This window comes from Eutrigla gurnardus (assembly GCF_963514095.1).
Source record: "Eutrigla gurnardus genome assembly, chromosome: 8".
NCBI classification, from domain to species: domain Eukaryota; kingdom Metazoa; phylum Chordata; class Actinopteri; order Perciformes; family Triglidae; genus Eutrigla; species Eutrigla gurnardus.
Genome location: NC_139922.1, coordinates 13,262,637 through 13,287,955, shown reverse-complemented (window position 1 = coordinate 13,287,955; position 25,319 = coordinate 13,262,637). Strand labels below are relative to the sequence as shown.

Below are 25,319 nucleotides of genomic sequence, written 5' to 3'. Positions count from 1 at the left end.
CTTAAGAGTCTGACCCATTCTTCAGTCTTGAGAAGGGCTTTTATACAGTTGTTTGTGATGTGTCATCAGAGAAGCATTGTTCCGTTGTTTGTGAGGATGGAGAACTTTGTCCAGAATGTGGTGTTTGAACCACTCATCAGTGTCCATAGATCCATATTGACTTGCCAGCTGTGCTGGTGTCACAAGATGCATTTCACAACTCATGTAACACATGACATGACATAAGTGCAGAATACAGGTTACCTCATGACACATGGAATAGTATGAGTTAAAACTACTCAAACTACTAATTATACTGTAATGAAATGAAAAATTCCCATCACAATACACACATATCATTTCCCATGTAATTGATTTGATACAACATACTATCTATTATTATTAGGGGTGTGATGATACACTCACGAGACGAGACGAGACACGATATTGGGTTCACGAGAACGAGACGAGACGAGATTTTAAGAAAACTACAATGACAAAATATATGACTGGACTAACAGACTTTAATTTAACAGAGTTGCACATGCAATTTGAAATATTTTATTATAACTCTTTACATGCATGATGTAAGCATGATCTTTTAATAAACTTCTTCTTTCACAAATTTAAACTGAAACTAAAATTTATAAAAGTTAAAATAAAATAAAATATTTCTTTTTCCCAAGTGTAAATATGTGCAAAACCAAATCAAAGTTCTACTTTGTCAATACAGAGTGCAAATAGTGCAAACGGAGCCTGACCAAGTATGTCATGAACAACATGCTGCAACTACAGCATCTTCAGCATCTCTGACATCGCAGCTGTCAAGTGTATCAATGCTTCGGGAGTTTTGTCTTATCTCTGGGCTGGTGAGAGCTGCTGCTATGGCAGCTTGCTGCTCAAGGTAACGAGCCAGCATATCCAACGTGCCCGTCATTAACTTGTGTGATGGTAATTGTAGCCGTTTCTACTTGGACATTTTCACCGCGGTAGCCGCTGAACTACGATGACAAAAAGCAGTCAAGGTACGTGTCCACAGGGGCGATTTTAAACGCGTGTGGACGCGCCGCTTCCCAGTATTGCACGCTTGGTGGGCTGCCACTAGAGGATGATTGACAGGCGCTCTCCTTTAAACAACACATTTTTGCGAGCGTTCGCGAGCGTTCCCGAGGCGGCGAGTCGAGCCCGGCGCCTCTGATTAGCATAAAGTAGATTCGACTTCAACTTTAGGCAAATGAGGAACGGCCAACTCGCGCGCCGTCTCTCGACATTCGCCGCGACGCTACCAGAATGCATTGCACAGCTTTTCACATAGACAATGAATGGGACGCGGGGAAACACCGCTGCCTGTGGACACGCACCATGACCGCCCGAGTAAACGAGCGACGCGGGGAACACCGAAGCCAGCTTGGGTTGCAAGATTTATAGTGTGCGGAAAACAGATGTGCGACTTCAATCCCGCGTCGCGCACGGCCACGTCCATATTACGTGCATTGTCGGTAACAATAAGCGATGCCGTGGTTGGGTTTTTTAAGCTCCCAGTCAGTAACAGCTGTCTGTAAAACCTCAGCTATGTATAGCTCACAAATCTCGCGAGACGGATTTTTAACGCGATGGGAAATATCGTCGACTTTAGATCTCGTCACACCCCTAATTATTATAGGCTCCCACAAGGTACACTTCAGGACAAACAAGACAGAGTTTGGAATTCAGGACAACTACTCAAAATTCAGGAGCATCCTGGATATTTCAGGACATCTGGTCACCCTACTGTGGTCAACATCATTTTGACTGTACTCTCTCACCTGATCCTCACACTTGTCTCTTGAAAAAACATCATATCCATCTGACTGGCTGGCTATGCACACACACACACACACACACACACACACACACACACACACACATGCGATGCAAATATTAGCTAGCTAGAAAAAAACAACATACAGAGTGATCTGTAAATTCAGATCAGCAAAAATGAGGACCGGTGCTGCTTATAATGTGTTGCTATTGAGCGGTGAAAGTAAAGAAATGCTGTTTGAGCTACTTACTGGAGCGAGCGCAACACAGACAGAAAGCAGGGAGAGAGAAAGTGGATCATACCATACCATTAGGGGGTTGGGTCTGTCTGTTGTATTTTCGTTAACTGTACCATATACTGTCTGTTTTTATTTGTTTATTTATGTTTTTATCATGTTTGAGCCTGTGAAACACGGAACATGCGTTTAAAAAAACAACATAACTGTTATGTTTCATATTGCATTTAGCTATGGAATTATTTTAGGGGTGATGGGACTTACTTTATTGGCTAGAGCACCCCTAAATACGGGCTACGCCTATGACTTCCCGCCGATGCAAAGCACTTGGAGCGGAGAGATAACGCCCCGAGCAGCAGCAGCTCATCCGGCTCACGTGCACGCGCACTGCATAGTCTCACCCAGCAGCAGAAGTTGACTTGAAGGCGCAGGGACTATTTTTATCATATACGGAAACAATTACAGTAAGAATTTTTTCCTGTCTTTTTGTCTACCGTGAAAAGAAATGTGGGACTGTTGTGGGAAATCGCATTAAGAAAATTGGCAAATATTTACTTTGGAAGAAAGGGAAATGTTTCAAGCGGTAATTTCACAGCTTTAACACATATTCAGTCGGTTTGAAGAGTTTCACACATAAAGACAGCCAATCAGTCTAAATAGTTGGATAGTCAATGTAGCCTAAAGCATTAAATGCACAAGTTCATTTATTTATAGCCTACGGACATACTGTATCTGCTGTGAGGGCAGATTGGTGATCAAAAAACGTAAATCAATAGAAATAGCAAAGTAGTCAGTTGAACAAAGCGTGTTTATATTTTGTAATGCAGAGGGCAACACCTATTTACCTTAGTAGCATTTGTATGGAGGAGTCTAAAGCCATCCACTATCTCATTAATCTGGGTGCTGTGTGGTAGTAATAATGTGCTTACTTATGTATGAAGCTGTTATTGGTCAGACCCTGGCCCATTCTAGCAGTGTGTAGTATTTCTGAGATACAATTAAATATCTACTTGTTCCGTTTGACAAGAGAAATATGAAGAACATGAAATCACAATATCTGTGAAAGTTATCTGCGTCAGCAGGCAGTCAGATGACATTGTGACCAGGAAATAATAAATTAAAAAAATGGTAGGCTGTCCTTATCCTTACCACTGGCTACATGTGCAGTTCTCTTCTCTTTTTTTAGCATTTGTTTCATGTCTCACTGTGGAGAAACGCCTCCTGTGTGGCACATGGAGAGCTGGGCTGCACTCAGTGAAAATGGTGGTGAGAAGGATGGAGAAGGGGTGCAGGCTTCAATATAACATCGTCCCACCACATTTTAAAAAACATAATCTACTCCCCACTCAGGGAAAGTGTGCCAAGGTTCTCCACTCGCATGCTGAGTCTTGCACCATCCGGCACCAACTCGGACAGCGTCAGGCCTCTGAGTGTGCGGTTCTTCCCTTGTGAAATGCAACTGAGGGACAGCTGTGTTCTTATCAGGCATGTCTGACAATCCAGGAGCCAGTATTTCCTCATAGTGAGAAAGATTGCTCTGAAAGAAAATTTGTGATTAGGAGTGTCTCAGCGATTGTCTCAGCGAGTGTCTCAGGGAGTGTCTCAGGGAGTGTCTCAGGGAGTGTCTCAGTGAGTGTCTCAGCGAGTGTCTCGCTACAGGAGCGAGGAAGAGTTGAGCTTGTTTTGAATGGAAACTGATGCTATGTCTACTAATATATAGGAGGTAGCTAGTAGTAGTTAGTGCTAGCCAATTATGGCTGGCGTAGTGTTATTTGAGCTTCTGGATTGGAGAACCACCGTTATATTCATAACCTTAAGTTTTGCTATCTGTCAACTAAATAGGAGGCTGAAGAAGAGGTTTTGCTGTTTTTATGTTGTGCAGGCGTTTCACTGTGAGCAGACGTCTCTATTGGTCATTGGATGGGCTCCTAGGTTGGGATTTCCCTCAGTGCCAATTCACAACAAAATCACTGAGTTAGGTCTAGTAAAGAACATCATGGTTGGGATTTAAATAACTATGTCAATTTAGGTTTAAACCCCTTCAGTGTCAGAAGCTGAGGGTAGTGACACAGCGTTGGTTTGACGCCCTTGGGGAATGAGGACAGTCTGTTCTGAGCCGCAGTGTTTAACAAGATGAAAACTATGAAGTAGTTGCTGGAAAACTGGTTGGGCTGTAAACGCCAACACCACATAATAATTATAATTCATTCAAATGTACAGGCACACATTAGCTGCAAGAAAATATATCCTCCATCTTAATATTGTGATAAGAACAGCTTTAGAGTCTTGTGAAGGTACTGCTTGGTCTTCAACCTGAGAGTGAAAAAGTCTATGATTCTTATTGTTTAACACATAAGCTTAAAAGCAAAGTTCAGACTTTTTATTTTCATTGAAAGGTGGTAGGACTTAGTGATGTCGATGTATGTACAGTAGGAAGCATAATACATGCATGTGATACAGTTCTAGATTTGACAACCCAAATTAATTTAGATGTCATAATTTCAAAAGTTGTTGTTTAGTGATCTTTCAGGTCGAAGAATGTGCAATACATGATCCACCTAACTTGAATGAACCCTGCAGGTTTAAAGACTGAAAGACTCTTGGAAGAACTGAAAAAATCCAGGGTGATGTCAAATAGTCAATTTACTTTACATGTATACCATTTTGACATTTCCTCTAAATCTTCATTCTAGATGCGTGCCACCTTTAAGAAGTGTCTTGGACTGCTTTTGGTCAGTGGACTCCTGCTGGCCCTGTTTCATACTTGGAACCCCGGGACCAGCTCAGTTGACATTTGGCCGAGACGGGGTCAAATAAAGCAACTCCTCGAAGCAAATATCAGAGACAGTAGCTACGATGACATTGCCTACCATGTAAAGGATGATGTGGCACGGTGTGTTATTTATCAGCATGTCTCATTTGTCTCATTCTCATTTGTACGCTTAACAATTCACTCAGTGACATTTCTGTTTTCCTGACAGTCATTTGGCTCAAAACACATGCATGTGTCTCGCCGATGAGGTAACTTTTCAACTGCCGTTCTCCAACCTGCTGTTCCCGCGCGTGTGGGCCCACGACATTGAACTCGCATTCTTAGACTCCCATCCTGACCCGGAGGGCGTGAAGCGTCACAGAGCTCAGGAGTACAGCAGCTTTCAGAAAAGGTAATGTAAGAATAGGTTATCATTTTTTTGACCTCAGTGCTAATGTTATACTGGGCACAAGGAGGAGCCGATAGAACAACTTGGGACAGGAAAGGTGCATTGTGCAGTCCGATACACAGGAAATAAGTCAGCAAGGCAAACAAGGCAGGGGAGGGTTAGGCAAAAATCCAAGTACAAGAAAAGCAGGCCAGATTCAAAAACACTGGGTAATGTGTTTCATGGTAAAAGTCTGGAACGTGGGACACAAAATTAAGATGAACAGGCGACAAGAGACAGAACACACAGGGTTTAAATACAAAGGGAGCAGGGGTTTATTGGACTCAGATGAATCAAACTTTTGGAAACTAGAGGGAAACACACAAGGTCAGGAAGTGGAAAATCTGCAACGAGAGGAGAGATAAGTGACAAAATAAAAAAAAAGGAACAGTGAAAATGACTAGACTGTTTTCGGGTGGTTCAGCAAAGATAACTACTTCATAGGATACGGATTAGCCATTTGACCCACAAAGTGTTGTCATGAATGGTCACCACCAGTCATAATGAATAATGTCTGCTACAGTAACCTCACACAAAGTCAACATCTCAATGCACTGACTCCGAGTCTATTTAAAGGACTCATTCCCATACACTGACGCACGTTGCTTCTTGTTACTGTGCTTCACCCCTGTCTCCACCTGCTTTAGCTCTGTTTGCACTCTTGTTGGTCTGTACTTGTAAGTTATTCACACCAAGGGGTAATTTGCAATGATCTCTGCATGGAAGTGAATGCAGTGTATGCATAGTAACCTGGTTACTGACAGCTTTCAACCAGAGTTCTGAATTCAAGGTCCATGACTAGAGAAACTGAATTTACCCAGAAAGATGTATCCTGGAGAAAGCCCACTTGTTGCCTATATCTATCTAAGCTTCGGCTTCTAATCAGCTTTTAAGTTTGTCAATGATTGTGGGAGTTTATTATTATCTAGCATTGTTGGTGGGCTGATAATGGCATTCCCTTTTTTCCTGCATTATACCAATACTATATCAGACACTTTATTGTCTTTAGCCTCCCTGTGTCGTTGCAGCCAGACATTACTCCTTCGTGTCTGCTGCTTGTTTTATTTAGCCATGAAATAAGATAGGATATGAACTTAAATGAAGACCATTTAGGTGCAAGCCTCAAATCAGCAGCACCAGAGGCCTCTCCTCCTACTGCTGGCACTGGAGCTTTTAAGGACTTCCTCCCATGCCAGGTGCACCTCGTTGGAGGATTCAGCTCACCTGAGCACAGAGAAAACATACAGCCGTAACACCCCCACCCTTGAAACAATTAATAGATCATTTGTCACATCATCAGCAATGAATTACAACCATTTATTAATTTAAACTATACTTGAATCTTAGATGAAACTGAGTGTTTCCTACTAAGGCTGTATGTTTGAGTAAAGCAATGCTACATCAAACACTTTTGGTCAAATGTGGAACAGACAAGATATTATCACACACAAGGGCCGATGCTGCAACTATGTTTGAGAATAAGCAGCAACCACACAAGTTGCCAAACACATGGAAACTCCTCCCACTGGGTACAAAATGACTACAACCATGAGGTGGAACAGGAAAACCACAGAACACAAAGATACTGCATTTCCTAAAAGTTCAATTCAATTCAATCTTATTCAGTATCATATCACAACAGAAGTTATCTCAGGACACTTAACACTAGGGCTGTTGGAATGAACTTCGGGAATAGAATATAATTTGAATACTAAAAAAATCAGTACTATTCGAATGCTGAAATTAGTATTCAATTTTTTTTTTAATTTCAGAAAGATGTTTTCTTACGTTAGTAAGAACTACTAGTAAGTAGTAGTTGTTTTACTTTCGTAATTATTACTTAACTAGAAAGCTGTTAGCTGTTGGTAATTCAACATATTTATTGGTAATGTTTTTGGAACGCCATCTAGTGGACAGGAAGCAAAACAACCACATTGCCGATCATGGTATTGGTAACGTAGAAGCCTATGTAGAGTTAATATTAATTATTTATTAGGCTGAATTTGAGCATTAAATATTCAAATATAATTTGAATATTGAAAAAAAATATGGAATGAAATTCCAACTGTGGTTTAGACTTTAGCCTTCCCTTTGTTGGTGCATGAGCTGGTCCCAGCTCCATGGCAACACAACACCTTGTTTCTTGGAATCGACACCCTGTAGAAAATAGATTGACCCGTCTGTCCCTGCTCATCTGCTCTTTGTTTTAAGTTCCTCGTCTGACTCCCTCAACTCTGAGTTATCCAGTGTTATCTCTTGACCTTCCTCCCTTCAGTGAATGTGGCTTGTGTTTGCTCTCGCATAGCCTTTCTTATTAATTTGTCTACAGGATATGTGTAACCATTTTAATAATTACAGTTCATTTGTATTGGTGCATAGCAATTAAATCACAGTGTGTTTAGACTTTAATAAACAGTGTGCTGGTGTATGGCAGTGATAGCAGTCACAATGTTTGAACAGATGCATGAATCACCCAGGTGTTCATGCGGATGGTAATCTATGGTCAAGTGAACTACCAGTGCTAGGCAGGGGTCAGTGTAATGGTACGGGTTACGTATTAAAGTAAATAGAACATTAAAGTAAATATAATGGAGCAAAGCTCCCCATAGTACAATAATAAAATGTAACTGGGCTCTTAGTGGTAAAGTAAAAAATGGAAGAATCCTAACATGCTCTAGCATGGTAGGGTTTAATGAGCTCTTTAAGATACGATCCTTCTGGGAGCCATGCATAGAAGCTAATACAGGATAAATGTGATCCCTTTTTGTAGTTTTAGTCAGAACACTTTCTGCAGAATCCTGGACCAGCTGGAGAGTTTTAAGGGATTTATTGCAACAGCCTGATAGTAAGGAATTACAATAATCCAGCCTTGAGGTAACAAGTGCATGGATTCGTCTTTCTGCATCTTTTTGAGACAGCATTGGCCCGGTTTTAGTAATGTTACACAGGTGAAAGAAGGCTGTCCTTGTAGTTTGTTTAATATACTAGTTAAGGACAGATCCTGATCAAAGGTGACTCCAAGGTTTCTTACAGTAGTAATTGAGGCAATGGCAATCCCATCAATAGCAGCTATATTTTTAGCGAGCTTCGGAGGATTTAGGCCCAAGAACAATAACTAGCTGATTAGTTTCTTCAGGTTTGACCGATCGATATAATTGAGTATCGTCTGCATAACAATGGAAGTTTATAGTGTCTTCTAATGATTTTCCCTAAAGGAAGCATATATAAATTATAAATTGAGTGCAACAGCCACAAAGCAAAAGGATCACAACAAGTAGCCCAGCTCTAAAACTGCTGCCACACAGTCAGCAACAGGGCCGGACTGGGAGACTTTTTCAGGCCAGGAGTCAGTCATGTAACCAGGCCACCCTGGCCTTGCCCACACACGCACGTTCACGCCCACACCTACATGCATTGGCACGCATGTACACGCACATGCACGCACGCACGAACACACACACACACCCACACACATTTACATTTACATTTACATTTAGGTCATTTAGCAGACGCTTTTGTCCAAAGCGACTTACAATAAGTACATTTGTCAAAAGAAGGAAACAAGGAAACCACAACGAATCATTGCCGATAAAGTAAGAGCTAAAAGTAGAACAAGTGTTAGGTCCTCATCTGAGTAAACTAGTAGTTCAAGAGCAACAGTGCTACGATCAGAGTGCTATAGGTAAGGGTGTTTTTTTTAAGGGTGTTAAAAAAGGTAAGGGTGTTTTTTTTTTTTTTTTTTCCACACACTGCATTCCAAATAGAAGTTCAAATATGGGACCTATGTACAAACTAAGTTAGGAATATACAGTAACTTTTGTGTTTGGGGCCGGGCTGGTAAAATACAGTAACACAACAATCCTCAGCAAAATCCACTAACACACTTACTAGAAGAGAATAAAGGTTTAACGCAGTGCCAAGGTTACTTAAACATCATATCATGTGGAATGTCAACTGCCTCTTTGGCATAATTTATAGCCTACAATATAACCTAATAAACAAAGACAACAAAGTCCAAATCAAACAATTAATCAGCTATGAGGGGACAGCCTTTGAATACATGTTCACAGAACATGCACACACTGATAGACGCAATGTATAATACAGTCCGAGAGTATAGTTCCTAATAAGCAATCACATAATATTGACTCATATTCTAATATAGGGCTGGGATACATAACAGCAAGTCAGCAACAGACAGCAAAATTCAACACCACTAGTGCTTAATAGAATGGCAGCTATTACCGTATTACAAATGAGAGCCATTTATGTCAAATGGCAGTGCCTGTTGGTGTTATGTCTGCAACTTGCATGTTGCTGCTCTAGAAATGATTCTGTACCTTCTGCCAACTGCTCTGCACTGGCTTCTCCTGAAGTACCAGCAGGACTTGTGTCATCACCATCACCACCTTTGAATAGCAAACATATGCTTACAGTGTTTTTCCATACACTATAGTTCATACAGTAAGATAGTGTAGCCTATGTCTCACTTAATGTGCCCTTGTATTCATATACATAATAACCCTAACCCTAACCCTGAATAAATTTCTCAGTTTACGGCATTTGGCCGCATCCTCCTCCAGCGCCTTTCTTTTTTTCTCTCTCTCCCTCTCGGCACCGCCTTTTCTTTTTTTTTTACCCGGGGGGTTGGGGTCAATGGTTTACAGTACTAGTCGAAGCCTCGACTCTCCCTCTCTGCTCGGCGCTCGCTACACACACACCGCGACTGCAGCATCAGTGTCACTCAGCAACACACCAGGATCCATCAAAAAGGGAATTTCCACAACACCAGAAGGAAACCACGTGGTCTTCCAACCACACACAAGTTACTGTGACGATGTAGGAAATCAACAAGAGACCAATTATATATTTTACTATACTAGTACTTTGCTTTCTGTCTTTGTGTTTAAAGGTCCTACAATCCTGCAGATATGCTTATTGTAGCTGAGGCCTACAGTCCTCTTCAGTATCCTACCCAGGGTGTGAAGGTGCGACCCCTCAAAACAATCATCATACCTGGTAACAGCATGCTAACATGACACTATACATGATGTCCTTATATTTAAGTCTTTCAGCTGAAATGCTTGTAATACTGCTGTAGTCATTTCTTTCCTTTCTTCCCATAGCTTTGGGTCTTGAAGAAGAACCAGGATCAAACCCTATAGTAATACAATATCATAGTTTTATTTGTGGCTAAGATACCCACTTCTTTATGTCTAAATGTTAATTCTTTGTGTTCATTTTTTTCCTCAAATCCAATGCAATTGGTGTAACAGGTATATTTGACAGCAACATTGGGGACTTTTGATGTTGCCGGGACCGTGGAGGGGGTTTCCATTAAAGGAGAAGGAGAGAAGCACATGATTCTGTCTAGTCGTCTTTTCTCCACTCTGAACAGGCAGCTGCAGTTCGTCACCTATACAAACACCATTTTCCATCCCAAAACAGCAGATACAGGTACAGTTGCCGTGTGAATACTATCTTCATACTAAGAGATTATTGGATGATTCAGAAATACCAAAACACAACTACATTGCATAGGCAATAACGGCTCATGATAGTTGCGTTGACAATGATAGAAACGTGCACTGCCTCATCTCTTTATCACAATTTTGTGCCAGTTTGGCTCAAGTTTTGTAACACATGGACTGATTCACTAGACGGAATCTATTTAATCGTAAATAATCCACCACAGAGACAACAGTGAATCAGACCTGCGGTTCCCTTGGTTTCCGTCAACAGGCTTTCAGCCCACTCTCATTTCTACCTCTAATGTGTTATTTTCTGACTAATTTCTTGTGTATTTTTTTTTTTTTTACGATTGCTAAACAACAGCGGGCATGTGCAAAACTCTAACCACAGATTGCACAGCAGCAGTTCCTTTTTCCTTTTGGCTTGTTTTGGACTTGGTAGTGAGCTAGAATTGAGTTTTGCACTTTAACTGCAGTTGTGCCAACTGTCGTTTAGCAATCGGAAATAACGGTAGTCTGTGTCTTTCTGAAGTCGCCTGCCTCAGTCCCATGTCCATGATCCTGGTTTTTATGGGCGATCCTAATTGCATTCAGGTATTTTATTAGCCCTTTATTAGCTTTTTATTGCCTCAGCCTGCTTCATCAAATTTTTTTCAGTTTTGTTAATGATTGCTTTTTGTTTAATTTCCCCAACCTTCCTCCTTTTCTGTACTTGGGTCCTTTTTTCTATTCAAAAACTCTGACATTTTCTTTAGCAGATCATACTTTCTATTACTTTCTCTCCAATGAAAGGAACTATGCTGCAATGGTTAAAAATAACATGGCCCCTGGATTTATCGTTGTTTGTTATGCAGGGTACATGTTTTGAATGTATTGTGATGCTAAGAGATTATTGGATGATTCAGAAATACCAAAACACAACTACATTGCATAGGCAATAACGGCTCATGATAGTTGCGTTGACAATGATAGAAACGTGCACTGCCTCATCTCTTTATCACAATTTTGTTCTGCAGTTCAGTTTGCGACTGAAGGTTACCGGTCATTTTTCACCATTAAAGTTGGACATGAAACCATTCCTAAACTTTACAACACTGGGTATCAAAAAGGTTTGTGAGTAGTTATGTAAATTTTGTTTGATGCAAAGTGTTTGAGCGCCACATGGGCATGTGTTCATTGTTCATCTGTTTTGTTGTTGATTCTGCTTAGACTACAATATTAGTGCTCTTGTTACCTTTGCCACCAAGACCTTTCTACGATACGACAAACTCAAAGACCTCATCGACAGCATAAGAAAATATTATCCCACCGTCACCATAGTGATTGCAGATGATAATGAACACCCTCAGCCAGTGACCGGGCCTCACATTGAACATTACATCATGCCATTTGGAAAGGTAAACACACTGTGTCTCCATGAGGTATCCTGTCAATATTAACCAGCGCTGTTTAAATGTGTTGATCGACTGTCAGCTACTGTGCACAGGGTTGGTTTGCAGGAAGAAACCTGGCAGTGTCTCAAGTGACCACCAAGTATGTTCTCTGGGTGGATGATGACTTCATCTTCACTGCAAACACCAAGGTGGAGAAGATGGTGGACATCCTAGAAAGGACCACTCTGGATCTGGTGAGTTGCAGGCCCAGAGACAGTGTGATGTGTGTTGCATATTCATCTATTAATACTCTGCAAACTTCCATTTACTCCCTTCCACCTGGCTGACAAATGGGAATGCGAAGGACGTTAATGTGCTCAGATAAATCATTTCCAAGTAGCTCTGCGTAGATAAGCTCTTAGTCCACTTGGACACGTCGTCATAAAAAAAACAGCAGACACTTTGGTTGATGCTGATAGAATCGATTTAGGAAGCTGCAGCAAGGCTTTTATGCAATTATAGTCAGAGAGATCACATCCTAGCTTTATTTTAGTGGCTGCCAGTGAAATGCTGTATTCATTCACACTGTTCAGTACTTACAAGGCTCTCCATAATAAAACTATCACATACATTTGTTAGTCTGCAGTTATTTACCACATACCACACAGTAAAATACTGCAAATTGCTTATGCAGTAAATCATTGTAGTTTCCACTGCACCATGGGGATTTTGGTTGAAAAATCAGGCAGGTGGGTAGATAGATAGGCAAGTGGTTATACCTGGTTTTCCTGTGTGCACTCAGTCTCCTGTCAGTGCCTAACAATAGCCATGTTTGTTGGTTATATTCATTTTTGGGGAGTGGCTCTGAAGGGATGGGCTGTGCTTGTAGCCTTCAGGCTCACACATGTACAATAAGCAAATAAAAACAAAGGTATCAACCTTTTCAGACCTAAAAAATGATTTAGTTGTCTGCATGTTTAGGATCAATGACCTGCATGTAGAAAAAAGGCCACGAATCATATTCATGCTGATGCAGAGTACTTTATAGGCTACTGGAGGTTAGCACTTGAAGCCCACACTCATTGTTTTCATTTTAAATCAATATACAGCAAAAAAATGAGATACATGAGTGGGTCCTGCTTCGTAGTAAATGTCACCAGCTATCAGTGTTTTGTCTTCTTCGAATCTACACTTTGACCTGATTAGATCTGCCGTTGGCGTGTCGCCCTGATCACACGTATTCACTATGTCACGTCTTTTCCGCCTCGGGTACTCGGGGGGGTTTAGATAGAACGCTGTATCGCCTCGTCTCGCCTTTGATGTGGCTCTGTGACAACCTCCGCTGCCTTCTCAGAGGCGTAACAAGTTACACTCCAGGCACACTAAAACCATTTGAAAACTGGTGTTAATAAATGTGTCCTTTTTTACCTGAGGAAAATGTTTAGTTTGTCACCTTCTTCAACCCTCATGAGTTTGCAGGTATGATATGCACAGAGAGGTGTGCTTCACATTCCACACCCACATTCCACATTCGCCCTAACATGCATTGAAATTACAGTTGGAACAACTGGAGCCAAAAGTGCAAAACTCTAACCACAATCTGTATCACAACAACAGTCACCTGAGCTAAACAGTTCACATCATCTGCAAAACTGTCTCACATACTGTCACTCACAACTGAGAGGAAAAACACTAACATCAAACACCAATACACAAGTTAGACACTAATCTTTACAGTTTGAATCATTTGAGTGACTTCACACAAATCAATATTTTCTTTAAAGAAAAGAGTGAAATTTAATTCGAATTGCAAACAAACAACAATATCACTATGCTAATATTCCAGCATATAAAAGAAACATCTGTCATGTACAGTCTCTTTCTTTTTAACACATAATATATGAGGAAATTGTCTATCTGACCATCGAATATCAAATTTAAGTGTGCCAGGAGTGATTCCAATCTCTGTGAGAAAATTGGTAACACTGTAATATAATAATTATTGTAATTCATGTCTTTACATCCATTCATTCACTTGAATGTCAGGAACACATTGAGGAAATGTCTTCAAATTTGGCATGAACGTCCACATTCATCGAAGGAGTAACTGATTAGATTTGGGTGGTTGACGGTCAAAGTCACTGTGATCTCATGTCCCATTCTGGTGATATATTGGGAATGCCTAAAGCAAATGTCTTCAAATTTGGTACAAATATCCACTAGCGATGACATATTGGACAGACATGGATGTTATCATGGATATGGGTATTATCTAGTGTCACTGTTACCCAGTGTGAATCATCCGTGTCTGTGTCTGTCTACACGGTGATTTAATGTGTTTATAGCTAACATTTTGGCTGTGTAACTGACTGCAGGTGGGTGGTGCAGTGAGAGAGGTGACAGGCTACACTGCAACATACCGTCACACCATTTCAGTGGAAGAAGGGGGGGAGGATGGCGATTGTTTACATATCAGAAATGGATACTACCATATCATCGAGGGATTTCCCAACTGCGTGGTGGCCGATGCCGTCATCAACTTCTTCATGGGGAGGACAGATAAGATGCAGCAGGCGGGCTTCAACCCCCGCCTGGCACGGCATGGGCATCTGGGTGAGTTACGTCTGCTGTCAGATATGTTAACACACTGTAGCTGTTCTCGATACAGTAGAAGCTTGGTTCAATATGAAATTTTCTTTTGCCACTGCAGAATTTTTCATCGACGCCCTGGGCTCCCTCCACGTCGGCTCCTGTAATGACGTCATTGTAAGCCACGCATCAAAGATCAAACTACCCTGGAGTTCAACAGACTCACAAAAGGCCTACGAAAAGTTCCGCTATTCATCTTCGAGTGCCGATACTGACGTTCATAAGGAAGACTTCTACTTCAAGAATAGGTTCAAGTGCATGACCAGTCACTGAGACTGTCTGTTTGCTCCCTTCATGTGAGGGGAAATTATTGCTGTTTTCATTTCAAGTGAAGACTGCAGACAATTATTGTTGTATTTTAGCACTTGCTGTTAAACAGATGGTGTGGGCGAATTTTGTTCTGTGAACAGATTACGATTCTTAGGTGTGGAGTATTGAGGTATTTTCCGTTTTTTATGCACTGTGTTGATTTTCATATGTATACAGGCAGTATACATGTTATCAACCTTTCTTATTCGACCCACAGCCTCGCCTGTTTGGCTCAAGTTTTGTAACACATGGACTGATTCACTAGACGGAATCTATTTAATCGTAAATAATCCACCACAGAGACAACAGTGAATCAGACCTGCGGTTCCCTTGGTTTCCGTCAACAGGCTTTCAGCCCACTCTCATTTCTACCCACATGTGTTATTTTCTGACTAATTTCTTGTGTATTTTTTTTTTTTTTACGATTGCTTAACAACAGCGGGCATGTGCAAAACTCTAACCACAGATTGCACAGCAGCAGTTCCTTTTTCATAGCTTGAACGCAGTTTTCAAAACTCACGTTAAACAAACCTCTGCCGAAACTGTAAACCTCACATTCAAAACAGAATGGTGACTTTCAAACACTGATGATTGCAATTTTAGCTGAAAGCCTAAGCAGGTGGCTTGTTTTGGACTTGGTAGTGAGCTAGAAATGAGTTTTGCACGTTAGCTGCAGTTGTGCCAACTGTCGTTTAGCAATCGGAAATAACGGTAGTCTGTGTCTTTCTGAAGTCGCCTGCCTTAGTCCCAGGTCCATGATCCTGGTTTTTATGGGCGATTCTAATTGCATTCAGGTATTTTATTAGCCCTTTATTAGCTTTTTGTTGCCTCAGCCTGCTTCCTCAATTTTTTTTCAGTTTTTTTAATGATTGCTTTTTGTTTAATTTCCCCAACCTTCCTCCTTTTCTGTACTTGGGTCCTTTTTTCTATTCAAAAACTCTGACATTTTCTTTAGCAGATCATACTTTCTATTACTTTCTCTCCAATGAAAGGAACTATGCTGCAATGGTTAAAAATAACATGGCCCCTGGATTTATCGTTGTTTGTTATGCAGGGTACATGTTTTGAATGTATTGTGATGCTGTATTTGCTGGAGCACGAGGATGTCTTCAGGCTAAACTGAATAAAAAAGGATGTTACAAATAGATGAACATACATAAGCCATTATTGAAAAGTAATATTCAAATATTTAAAGTATCTGAACCTTGCAACTGTTTAAAAACTCTAGTTCATGTTTCACTTCCCCACATTCTCCGTTTCCTTGCCATTTAATATCTACCTGTTACTCATTTTGGTCTTTGTTGCTGGAGGTTGTGGCGCTTCACTCAGACCTTCACATGTCTGCCAGTTCTTGTCTTATTGACTGACTCCGTCTTTACCTGAACTAGTTCCATTGGATCTTCCGACGATTACATTTTTATATCATTTGCCCTGTTTCAAAAGAAAATCGTTTTCTAGATTCCCTAAATCCTGTCCACATTATGTTGCACTCACTTAAAATCAACTCAACCTGTTGGTTTTTTACATGTTTTAAATAAACAAAACAAAATAAAGTGGAAAAAAAAATCTGACAAAAAAGGTTTTGTATTGTATTTATTACGATAGGTCTTAAAAGGTGTCCATGTCTTTGGTCTTACATCAGCATCACTGTGTGATGATGTAGCCTCGCTGTTTAAAGATGCTCATACTGTCAGTAGACTTTTCTCACATCATTATTTACATAGTGTACTGCAAGATTGGTCGAGCAGTGAGGTGTGAGGGTGTGAAGTGTTTCTCAGTTCAATATTTTTTTATTCCCCTTTTGTGTGTGTGTGTGTGTGTGTGTGTGTGTGTGTCTGTGTGTGTGTGTGTCTGTGTGTGTGTGTGTCTGTGTGTGTATGTGTGTGTGTGTGTGTGTGTGTGTGTGTGTGTGTGTGTGTGTCCTGATTCCAATCTACTGTCTCACCACTTATGTAAAACTTCTGTGGTGGTTTACATAATGGTTTCATTTGAAATAACTTTTAGGCCCACAGTGGTCAAACTGTAGATATATAATTCAAATTAGCTCCATGTCGACCAGCTACAACAGTACAATGCAGCTTATGTTGCATCAGTATTATCCAATAATGTGATTAATACATCAGTCAGGGCAGGGGCAATATCCTGCAGGCCAAGTCTTACCTTTGATACAGCTTGTTGGTAATATTTAAATGAGGAATTTGAATGCCGTACTTTTTTTACTTCTATATTTTCACTTTTGATACTTTCACTTTAGTAATGAATCTGACCACTGGGTTCCAGGTTTTAAAAGGTCTGTCTGGTGGAGTTCTGTGCACATATTTGATTCCAACAAGGATGAATAAAGAAGTAAATTAACTTCTGATTTGAGGTTACCACTGCAGCAGCTGACTTTCACTAGAGAGTCATGTGACCTCTCATTAGAAACAACCTGCTATCAAACATCAGCTGTCATTCCAACATTTCACCACACGATGGAAACAAAGATCAGAGAAAAAAGTTGAATGATCCTCTGCTTTGTTTATGAAGACGCTGACATTGTCATTATTATTAGTAGTGGTATCAGTAGCAGTAGTAATAACAATGTTAGAATTCTGTACTAAGTACGAGTACTTTTGATTGGATCGGAGTATCTGTGTTTTCATGGACAGAACTGTTACAAAATGACTTGATGTTTTATCCTGTCTATGTGTGGGTCAACTAACATCTAACATAACGTTAAGAACATGACCATGTTACCTGCAAGCAATGTTTCACAGGTAAATCAAACCATTGTCATTCAATCAATCAGTGACCTTCCTGGAGGAGTCGGCAGTGTGTGTGTGTGTGTGTGTGTGTGTGTGTGTGTGTGTGTGTGTGTGTGTGCAGTGCACGCATGTTAGTAGGTCTGCCGGTAGAATCTGGCTTAGTAAACATTTGGCCAGAGCCTTGTGTACCATGTTCTAATTGAAGTGGACTACTTCCTGCCAATTAGTGAAACACTCCTTGAGCTTTAAAGGGAAAACCCAAAGGGTACAGTGTCTAGAGGCCTCTTTGAAATATGCACTGGAAAAAATTAATAACTTGGCTATCCAACATCAAGCGAGAAAATAATTAGTTTTTTCCCCCCCCTTTTTTCATCCCAGTTTTGAACTGCATAGTTTTTGCAGGTCAAGGTAACAGGATTATGATGAAGAGCAGTAGGGGGACACCTTTAACTGTTGGACAGCAGAGGGCAGCATGGTGGCGAGGTAATGTATGAATGTAATGGCATCTCATACCTCTGGTAAAACACATCTTGAACATTTTATAACGGGAAGTTTTGTCTGACTTTGTGATATATGTATTTATGTGGTGACCGACCCAAGCTGGATCAGAAGATTGCATCTAATGTAATAGTTAATAAGACAATAAACACGAATTGACACCAGTCCAGCTTTCATGATAGATTATTTTTCTTTTATCATATCTCAGGGCTACGTTCCCTCACCAAATACAATGCCATACTTGCAATACTTCTCTGGAGACCTGTCAGAGATTGGTGTGCTTCACATTCCACATTATGTTCCCCTATTCATGCTTAATAACCATGGTGACGTATTGCTGTAGAAAGCTATAACCAAAATGTCTGAGACATTTATTACATTTCATTATGATTTACCAAGAAGTTGTTTTTGGGGATATATTTATTGTCAAAACAGCCACTGGATGGCACAGTTGCTGACAAATACAAAAGTCATTCATACAATATTTTGTGCAGTCTCTCCAGAGTTAAAAGAGAACATTTAAAGGTAGTATAAGTTGGCATTTAGGCCTACTGTACATAGTTGCATAGTCAAGCACATATTTCAAAACATATATATACACATAACGTATTTAACAAACTATTCAGTGCACTTTATATTGCAAACAGAACCTAAATAAATATCACTATGCTAATATTCCAGCATATTAAAGAAAGAACATTTAACATCTGTCAGATACAGTTTTGAAGTCATAACTCAAAAATTACATATTTGTTTTTTTCCCTTTATTTTTTATGCTTAATATGAGGAAATTGACTGTAATATCTGTCGGATTTAAAGCCCTCTGAATTTGAGACCATCTACTAATATGCTAATAAGAGTAAAGTGTGCAGAGAGCGAGTCCAATCTCTTTGTAAAACTGTAATATAATAATTATTGTAATTCATGACATAGTGCTACAACAGGCTACTGCTTCTTTGAAACACTGGTATATAGTGAAGCACTGCTATACAGCTGAGAGACATTGTTTCTGCTGATAAAACAAATCATAGAAGTCCTAAAGGCCTCTGCCTTTATAGTCGATGGGAGCATGGGAGTCTTCACTGTCCTACTGTCCTACACCCAAACAGTCGTAGTGTTCTCAGGGTGCTTTTCCTGCGGCAGAAGACAGAAAATGCATGATTTGTTTAAAAATCTAAGTTAGAAATTAAAGTCTTTGCATATTTGTGAAAATGTCCGCTTTCTAGCGTACCTTCTGCTGCTGAATATACATCACTGCATCATGAACAGTAACGAAAATGTGTTGAGGGTTCATGTAGGTCATTAGGCCACTTGATGTCAGGATCTTTAAGACGCTCTCTAAGGTGATAGAAATCACTGATTAGTAATCAATGCATGCAAGTGAATACACTATCAACCCAGAACATTAATAATCAATCATCAATAATCCGGATATATATTTCTTACCATTGCAGTTTGCCAAATATACATGAACTCCAACTTTCTGGCATTCGGTACACATCTGCAAAGAGACAAACGCCATCGATCATGTTGACATAATGTACAAAGACGTTTGAGAGAACCCCATGTGTTATTATGTTTGAAGCATAAAGTCTTGCTTCAGCAGACTCACCTGTGTAAAGAGTCTCGCTCCAGCAACATCAACAAATGCAACGCTGCTGCAGTCGATTAACACTGCCTGAACGCCACTCTCCGACGTTTCTACGGAAACGACAGAGGAAATGGAAGCTCATCAAGCTTGAAACTGTCTGCATGACTCAACAAAAAAATTTAAAAAGGGCAATCTAAAAAGAAAATGACATTTTAATGGGCTTTTGTTTAATTTAAAATATGTATTTTATATATTTGGAACTATATATATTTAGTGTCACATACACAGTACCACCAAAAATGGTTTTCTTGACTTGTTTACTTACCAGATTTAAAGAACTCATTTTCTGAGGAATAGGATGTGTTTGAAATGCCTCTTTCCTAAAAGAAAAACAAGGCACTGAAATTAAATTGGACAGTGGACTGTATATTTTTTTAACTCCGCTCATTCAGTGATTATAGAAGTCGTACCACAGTGCTGACAGCGGCCTCTCTCTCCCTTTTCTCCAGGGCTTTCCTGGCTTTCTCCCGGCTGCGTATCTTCTCTGGCGTCAGGCCCAGCAGCCGGCTCATCTCCTCCCTGAAGAAGCTACGGTTGCCATAGTAAATAGGCCCGTTGTACGTCAGGATCTTCACTCCAGGAACCTCATAGCACTAAAAAGGGAAACAAGAGTGTCCCAACTTCATTCTGGGATAGACACAATATCCAAGTATTAAGCAGTAAGAGCATCCTCTCACCTTGTTGTGGTTCTCCAGAGGTCTGTATATTTCTGTGTTGCTCGCCCGGCCAAGCACTGAACAACCAGCCCTGTTGGAACAATATCTGCCATTAATTTTAATTTGACACATTATAACTTATGATCTACATAGATTGACGTGTACCACATGATTGTCTATTTCTCTGTGATGAATTTCAGTTCAGAGCTCAAATACAGATATTAAACTCCCAATGTTTCTGGAGCTTTATCATTCCTATAAGACATAGTTTTGCATAGATCTTGCTGCATATTAGTGTGATCTTCTCAGCTCATGTTTTAGTGTCTCAGATGTCGTTTCTTGCAATGACTAAATGGCGAGTAGTATTGTACCTTTGTGTGCGGCAGATCACGGTCATCATAGAGAAAACCACTCCAATAGCGAGGCCAAGGTCCACGTTGAGTACCACGACAGAGAGCCAAGTCACCACCCAAACCATCTACACCAGAATAGCGCATTGTCAAGTCAGGATGCAACAATCAACAATGGAGGCACTTCAGTAAAAAATAATGGTTTACTCCAGCTAGGAGCTCATGATCCTATGGATTATTCTTATTGGCTGGAGGAGTGTTTCCAGTTACCTTGCAACTGTGACGTAGCAGTTATTGTTTAAAGATGTATGCATCATGAACGTGTCAGCAGACCGTGTGTGATCTTCAGCTCACTCCAGCTAAATTAACAGTACACACTCTTGTATTTCTTACATTTCTGTTCTTATCTATTGCCTTACAAAGTCAATCTTGCTGACTCTCCACAGTTCAGGTAAGTCCTGGAACTGCAGGAACATCTGCCGGAGGCTGGTGACGTTGATGCATGCCAAGACTGCCTGAGGGAGAGAGATAAAGGAAGAGATGAGTGAGGTTCCTCCTCTCTTTTTCTCTCATTCTTTCATAGACGGAGACACACGTACAAAAACACACCTTTGGTAGGAAGTAGAACAGCGGTCCGATCAGCAGCAGGACAACCAGAACAACAAGACTTGTGAACAAGCCAGAGAGCTGCAGAAACACACACATGACACACATCCCTCACTAGAAATCCCTGTAGTGCTGAGCTCATTTGGAGCATTTTTTGCATTCACAATATGGAAGTTTAACACCCTGCATCATTTCAACTGCATTCAAGTAGATTAGATATTCTAAAACTCCCATCTATACCTGTTTGGCTACATATTAATGTGTGTTAATGTTTGTGAGTTTATAGATTGAAAACCAGCTTTTAATATATTTGTCTGGACCATGATTGAATCTACAGGCCTGTTAGGCTGCTGTGTTTAAAGCATCACTAAACACATTTCATTGTTTTCTCCCCTTGGTGTGATTCTTCTGTTACATTTGTATTATTCTAAAGGACCTAGCAGTGATTTGTGAGTGTGACACACGGATCTGATCATGTACACTACCTGTGTGTATCCTCCAGCACTCTCGAGGATATTAGTGGTGGCAAGAGTGGCCGAACTGGGGAAGCAGGTGAAAAAAGAAGACACTGTGTTGGAGATACCGTGAGCCAGGAGCTCCTGAAATCAATACAAAAAAAGTTAACAGATTGGTGAGCGTCCAGCACGTCAACAAGCAGCTGTGAAAGTCTCCCAGTTTACCTGGTTAGGATGTATGGAATATCCATGTTTGTCAGCGTAGATCATCGCCAATGAGACCGACACAGCGTAACCGACAAACGTTATGGCTATCGTGTCTCCAGCAATGTCAGGAAACGTGTGAAAGGCAGGCAACTGTGGCTTCGGGAACCTGAGGAAAGGAGAAGTAAAACAAAGTCAAATGACTAAAAGCGACTGAGCTCCATGCTTTGAGGTCTGATTGATTTCACATGTGAAATGTTACCCTGCTGGGATGTGGCCAACTATCTCAATGTTGTAAGTCGTGTCCAGCGAGGAGGCATAGGCCACGCCTGTAGCAATAATCACCTGGAGATAATGGAGAAACCCATGACTCACAGCCGGCTGATTACAATGGAAATAGCAAATACACCCTGCACATTTCACAGATGACCAACCGTGAGGATCTCCACAGGGATAGGTGTACGCAGGCGCTGTCGGTAGCGCATGTTGATCTCCTTAACCGGCACCAGAACAGCCAAACACACCAAGGAGATCAGCAGCTCAGCCACGTTGGTGTGAGGCAGGTTCTCCATCACTGACGCTAAAGTCTGAACACACCAGTTAGTGAGCCGTGAACAAATAACGTGTTGGATTAAAAACATCAAGATGTCACTGCAAGACGCTGCTTACCTTGAAGAGGGAGAAGGTCCTGGTGTGGCGAGGGAGCCGCAGCCCCAGCATGCTTTGCAGCTGCGAGACAGTGACATGCAAGGCAGCAGCACTGGTGAAAGCCTTGACAATTGGCTCTGACAGATAGGTGGAGAGGAAGCCCAGCTGAAGACCAAACATACAGAGCTGGGGAACAAGACATGAAAGCATAGAAATATGAGTCCGCCAGGCTTCACTAAAAGACAGACCTGCCATCTCAGGAGCATTATTATTTATTCATTATGTCTTACCATAATAATGCCTGAAAGGAGTGCTACAGCGGAGGCGACTGCAATCCGCTGGGCCTCAAAGTCGGCTGCTTCAGGCAAGCTTGAGTTCATCTCCAGGGGAGAGGGAACCAGCTGCTCCACCACGGAGCCGGTCATCAGACTCACCACAGCGAAGGTACCTGGGAACACCGTCATCTCAGTAACCGTAGAAAACATGAGATCATGTAAGGCTGTAGATTAACCTGCGTATAGACGTGGACAGAAGTCTTACCTGTGGAGACGTGGCGACCTGTGCCAAAAAACATATAGAGGACCACGGGGAAAAAGGAGGTGTAAAGGCCAAATATTGGTGCTACGGATGTGAGCAAAGCGAAGGCCATGCCTGTTTGGAGAAGGACATTCAAAGAGATTCTTTCAGTCAACACATTTATTCAGAATGTGAAATCTGTACTTATAGATAGATAGGTTTTTGTCATTGTATATAGCGAGATACAACGAAACTCCGTTTGGAAGTTTCACTCCAAAGCAGCAATAAAAGACTTTAAAATGCACATGTACACATGTCAATAAATAGGAAAGTAAAAAATAATAATAAATAATAAAATACATACAATAATTTATTAGTAAAAGTCCTAGAATAGGTTGGATAATTTGAGGTGTGCAAGGTAGATGTGTCAGCATGATTTTAGGACTTATTTTGCACCTGTCCCTGTGTGTGGTTGTGGCTGGCTTTGTTTTGAGCAGTGTGTCCACAGCTCTCAGGTAAAAAAAATATGTTTTTTAGTCTGTTATATGGCAGGAGCAAATAAAGTTAACAGAGTTTAAAAAAAATTATAGACTGTATTTAATATCTGGACTGTGAGAAAGTGACAGTATAACTTTATTGTTGTTGTTGTCATTCAATTGTAACAGCATCCTGCAATATTTGCTGAAATGTATCAATATTCATTCTTACAATTAAATTAATAAAATCGTATTATTATATCATTGTTATCATCAGCAAAAACAACCCTTATCCCCCCGTTGTGTGATTGGCTCCTTGGATAACGATGATCCACCACTCACCTTGCGGAATGTGAAGAATACCAACCGTCAGCCCCCCGATAGTGTCTCCTAAAATCCATTTCTTCAGTCTGTATCTCGGCAGCCAGTTGAAAATGGGCACTCGCTCCCTCAACAGGTGGAGGCAGGCTCGCCTCGAACACCTGCACCTGTCGACGAGCTTCTCCCGGAGCCGCAGACTCCCGCTCGGCTTGTCCTCGGAGCCGTAGGCCTGTTTGAAGCGGTCCTCGGTGTAAATGTTCCTGTACACGGCCACGGACGCGCTCATGTTGTCCCCGCGGAGATGAGCGCCGATAGGTCACCGGGCAAGCGTCGCTGCAGAGGCACTAACGTTATTGTCTGTTGTTGCAATATATTTATAGCAGACTCTGCCCTGACCTCAAGAGCCATCGCATTTTCCTGCCAGATTCTTCTCAGCCAATGGCATCGCTCAGAAGCTCGACCTTTTTTGTTACAGTGTTGAACTACTTCTTCACATCTTTGTCCTGCCTCAGACAACATAAAGGTGTGCTGGTCAACTTTCCCCCCCTACAAATATCCTCTGGGTCCTACTGCTGGGAGGATTTTTTTTTTTTACAACAGAAAGTAAGTCCTTTCTTTCAACCACAACCCCTCCCTCCCTCCAAACACACACACACACACACCATCCTTTACACTATCCACAGTGTATTCTCCCTCATGTCCTCCAGAGAGCTATGCGGGAGGTACAAGCTCAGAGGAGGCACTATTAAGTCATACAATGTATACCACTGTGAAACGCCTAAAGACATCAAAGTGGTCCTGTCGGTGGAGCCGAGGTGTAACCTCAAACCCCGTCTGCTAGCGGGGAGTTCATTTCCGAGAAGGATGGATGTCTGTAATGGGTGGGTGTTTAAACTGTGTAGCCATAAGGAAACAGGGTCTGGCACCCAGGAGACCCCTGTGAAACTCAATCACACATGGCAGCCTGGTTCACGGATCAAACCACACCTTGACTCCGATCGGAGATTGTGTGCGATGAGTGACATGTTGTTCTTTGTCAGACAGGAGCGAGTACGAGGGAGCTTCGGATGAATACAAGATAAAACAGATAAAGTGGGATATGTGTGTCTGCTGGTCGTCACGTATTGTTTGCAAAATGTAGCTTGGAAATCTAACATCATATGATCAAAATAGAACT

General features: G+C 41.2%; 2 protein-coding genes across 2 annotated transcripts; one reads left to right on the top strand and one right to left on the bottom strand.

Moving 5' to 3' along the window:
- The first annotated feature begins 2,359 nt into the window (after nt 1–2,359).
- b4galnt1a (beta-1,4-N-acetyl-galactosaminyl transferase 1a) lies at nt 2,360–15,478 on the top strand. Its single transcript, XM_084015483.1, has 11 exons — nt 2,360–2,479; nt 4,709–4,908; nt 4,997–5,179; nt 10,128–10,234; nt 10,342–10,379; nt 10,492–10,672; nt 11,703–11,795; nt 11,896–12,083; nt 12,173–12,313; nt 14,435–14,672; nt 14,770–15,478. The coding sequence occupies exons 2-11, from the start codon at nt 4,709–4,711 to the stop codon at nt 14,979–14,981; spliced, it is 1,581 nt and encodes a 526-aa protein (XP_083871609.1). The 5' UTR covers nt 2,360–2,479; the 3' UTR covers nt 14,982–15,478.
- A 3,196-nt stretch (nt 15,479–18,674) lies between these two features.
- slc26a10 (solute carrier family 26 member 10) lies at nt 18,675–24,591 on the bottom strand. Its single transcript, XM_084015290.1, has 18 exons — nt 24,164–24,591; nt 23,370–23,480; nt 23,120–23,277; nt 22,851–23,015; nt 22,616–22,768; nt 22,444–22,526; nt 22,203–22,350; nt 22,008–22,121; nt 21,526–21,603; nt 21,336–21,431; nt 20,938–21,044; nt 20,588–20,657; nt 20,321–20,503; nt 20,176–20,230; nt 19,872–19,960; nt 19,706–19,760; nt 19,491–19,597; nt 18,675–19,393 (listed from the first exon to the last, which is right to left on the bottom strand). Exons 1-18 carry the CDS (start codon nt 24,426–24,428, stop codon nt 19,355–19,357), a joined length of 2,076 nt encoding a protein of 691 aa, XP_083871416.1. The 5' UTR covers nt 24,429–24,591; the 3' UTR covers nt 18,675–19,354.
- Nucleotides 24,592–25,319: the final 728 nt, after the last annotated feature.

Excerpts from the sequence above, each read along its gene's own strand:
- b4galnt1a (XM_084015483.1), top strand. The coding sequence starts at position 4,709 with ATGCGTGCCACCTTTAAGAAGTGTCTTGGACTGCTTTTGGTCAGTGGA. Across the intron at positions 5,180-10,127 it reads TACAGCAGCTTTCAGAAAAG|GTCCTACAATCCTGCAGATA; the intron begins GTAATGTAAGAA and ends TTGTGTTTAAAG. Across the intron at positions 12,084-12,172 it reads ACATCATGCCATTTGGAAAG|GGTTGGTTTGCAGGAAGAAA; the intron begins GTAAACACACTG and ends TACTGTGCACAG.
- slc26a10 (XM_084015290.1), bottom strand. The coding sequence starts at position 24,428 with ATGAGCGCGTCCGTGGCCGTGTACAGGAACATTTACACCGAGGACCGC. Across the intron at positions 23,278-23,369 it reads AGGTCGCCACGTCTCCACAG|GTACCTTCGCTGTGGTGAGT; the intron begins GTAAGACTTCTG and ends CGGTGTTCCCAG. Across the intron at positions 19,761-19,871 it reads GAGCGAGACTCTTTACACAG|ATGTGTACCGAATGCCAGAA; the intron begins GTGAGTCTGCTG and ends GTCTCTTTGCAG.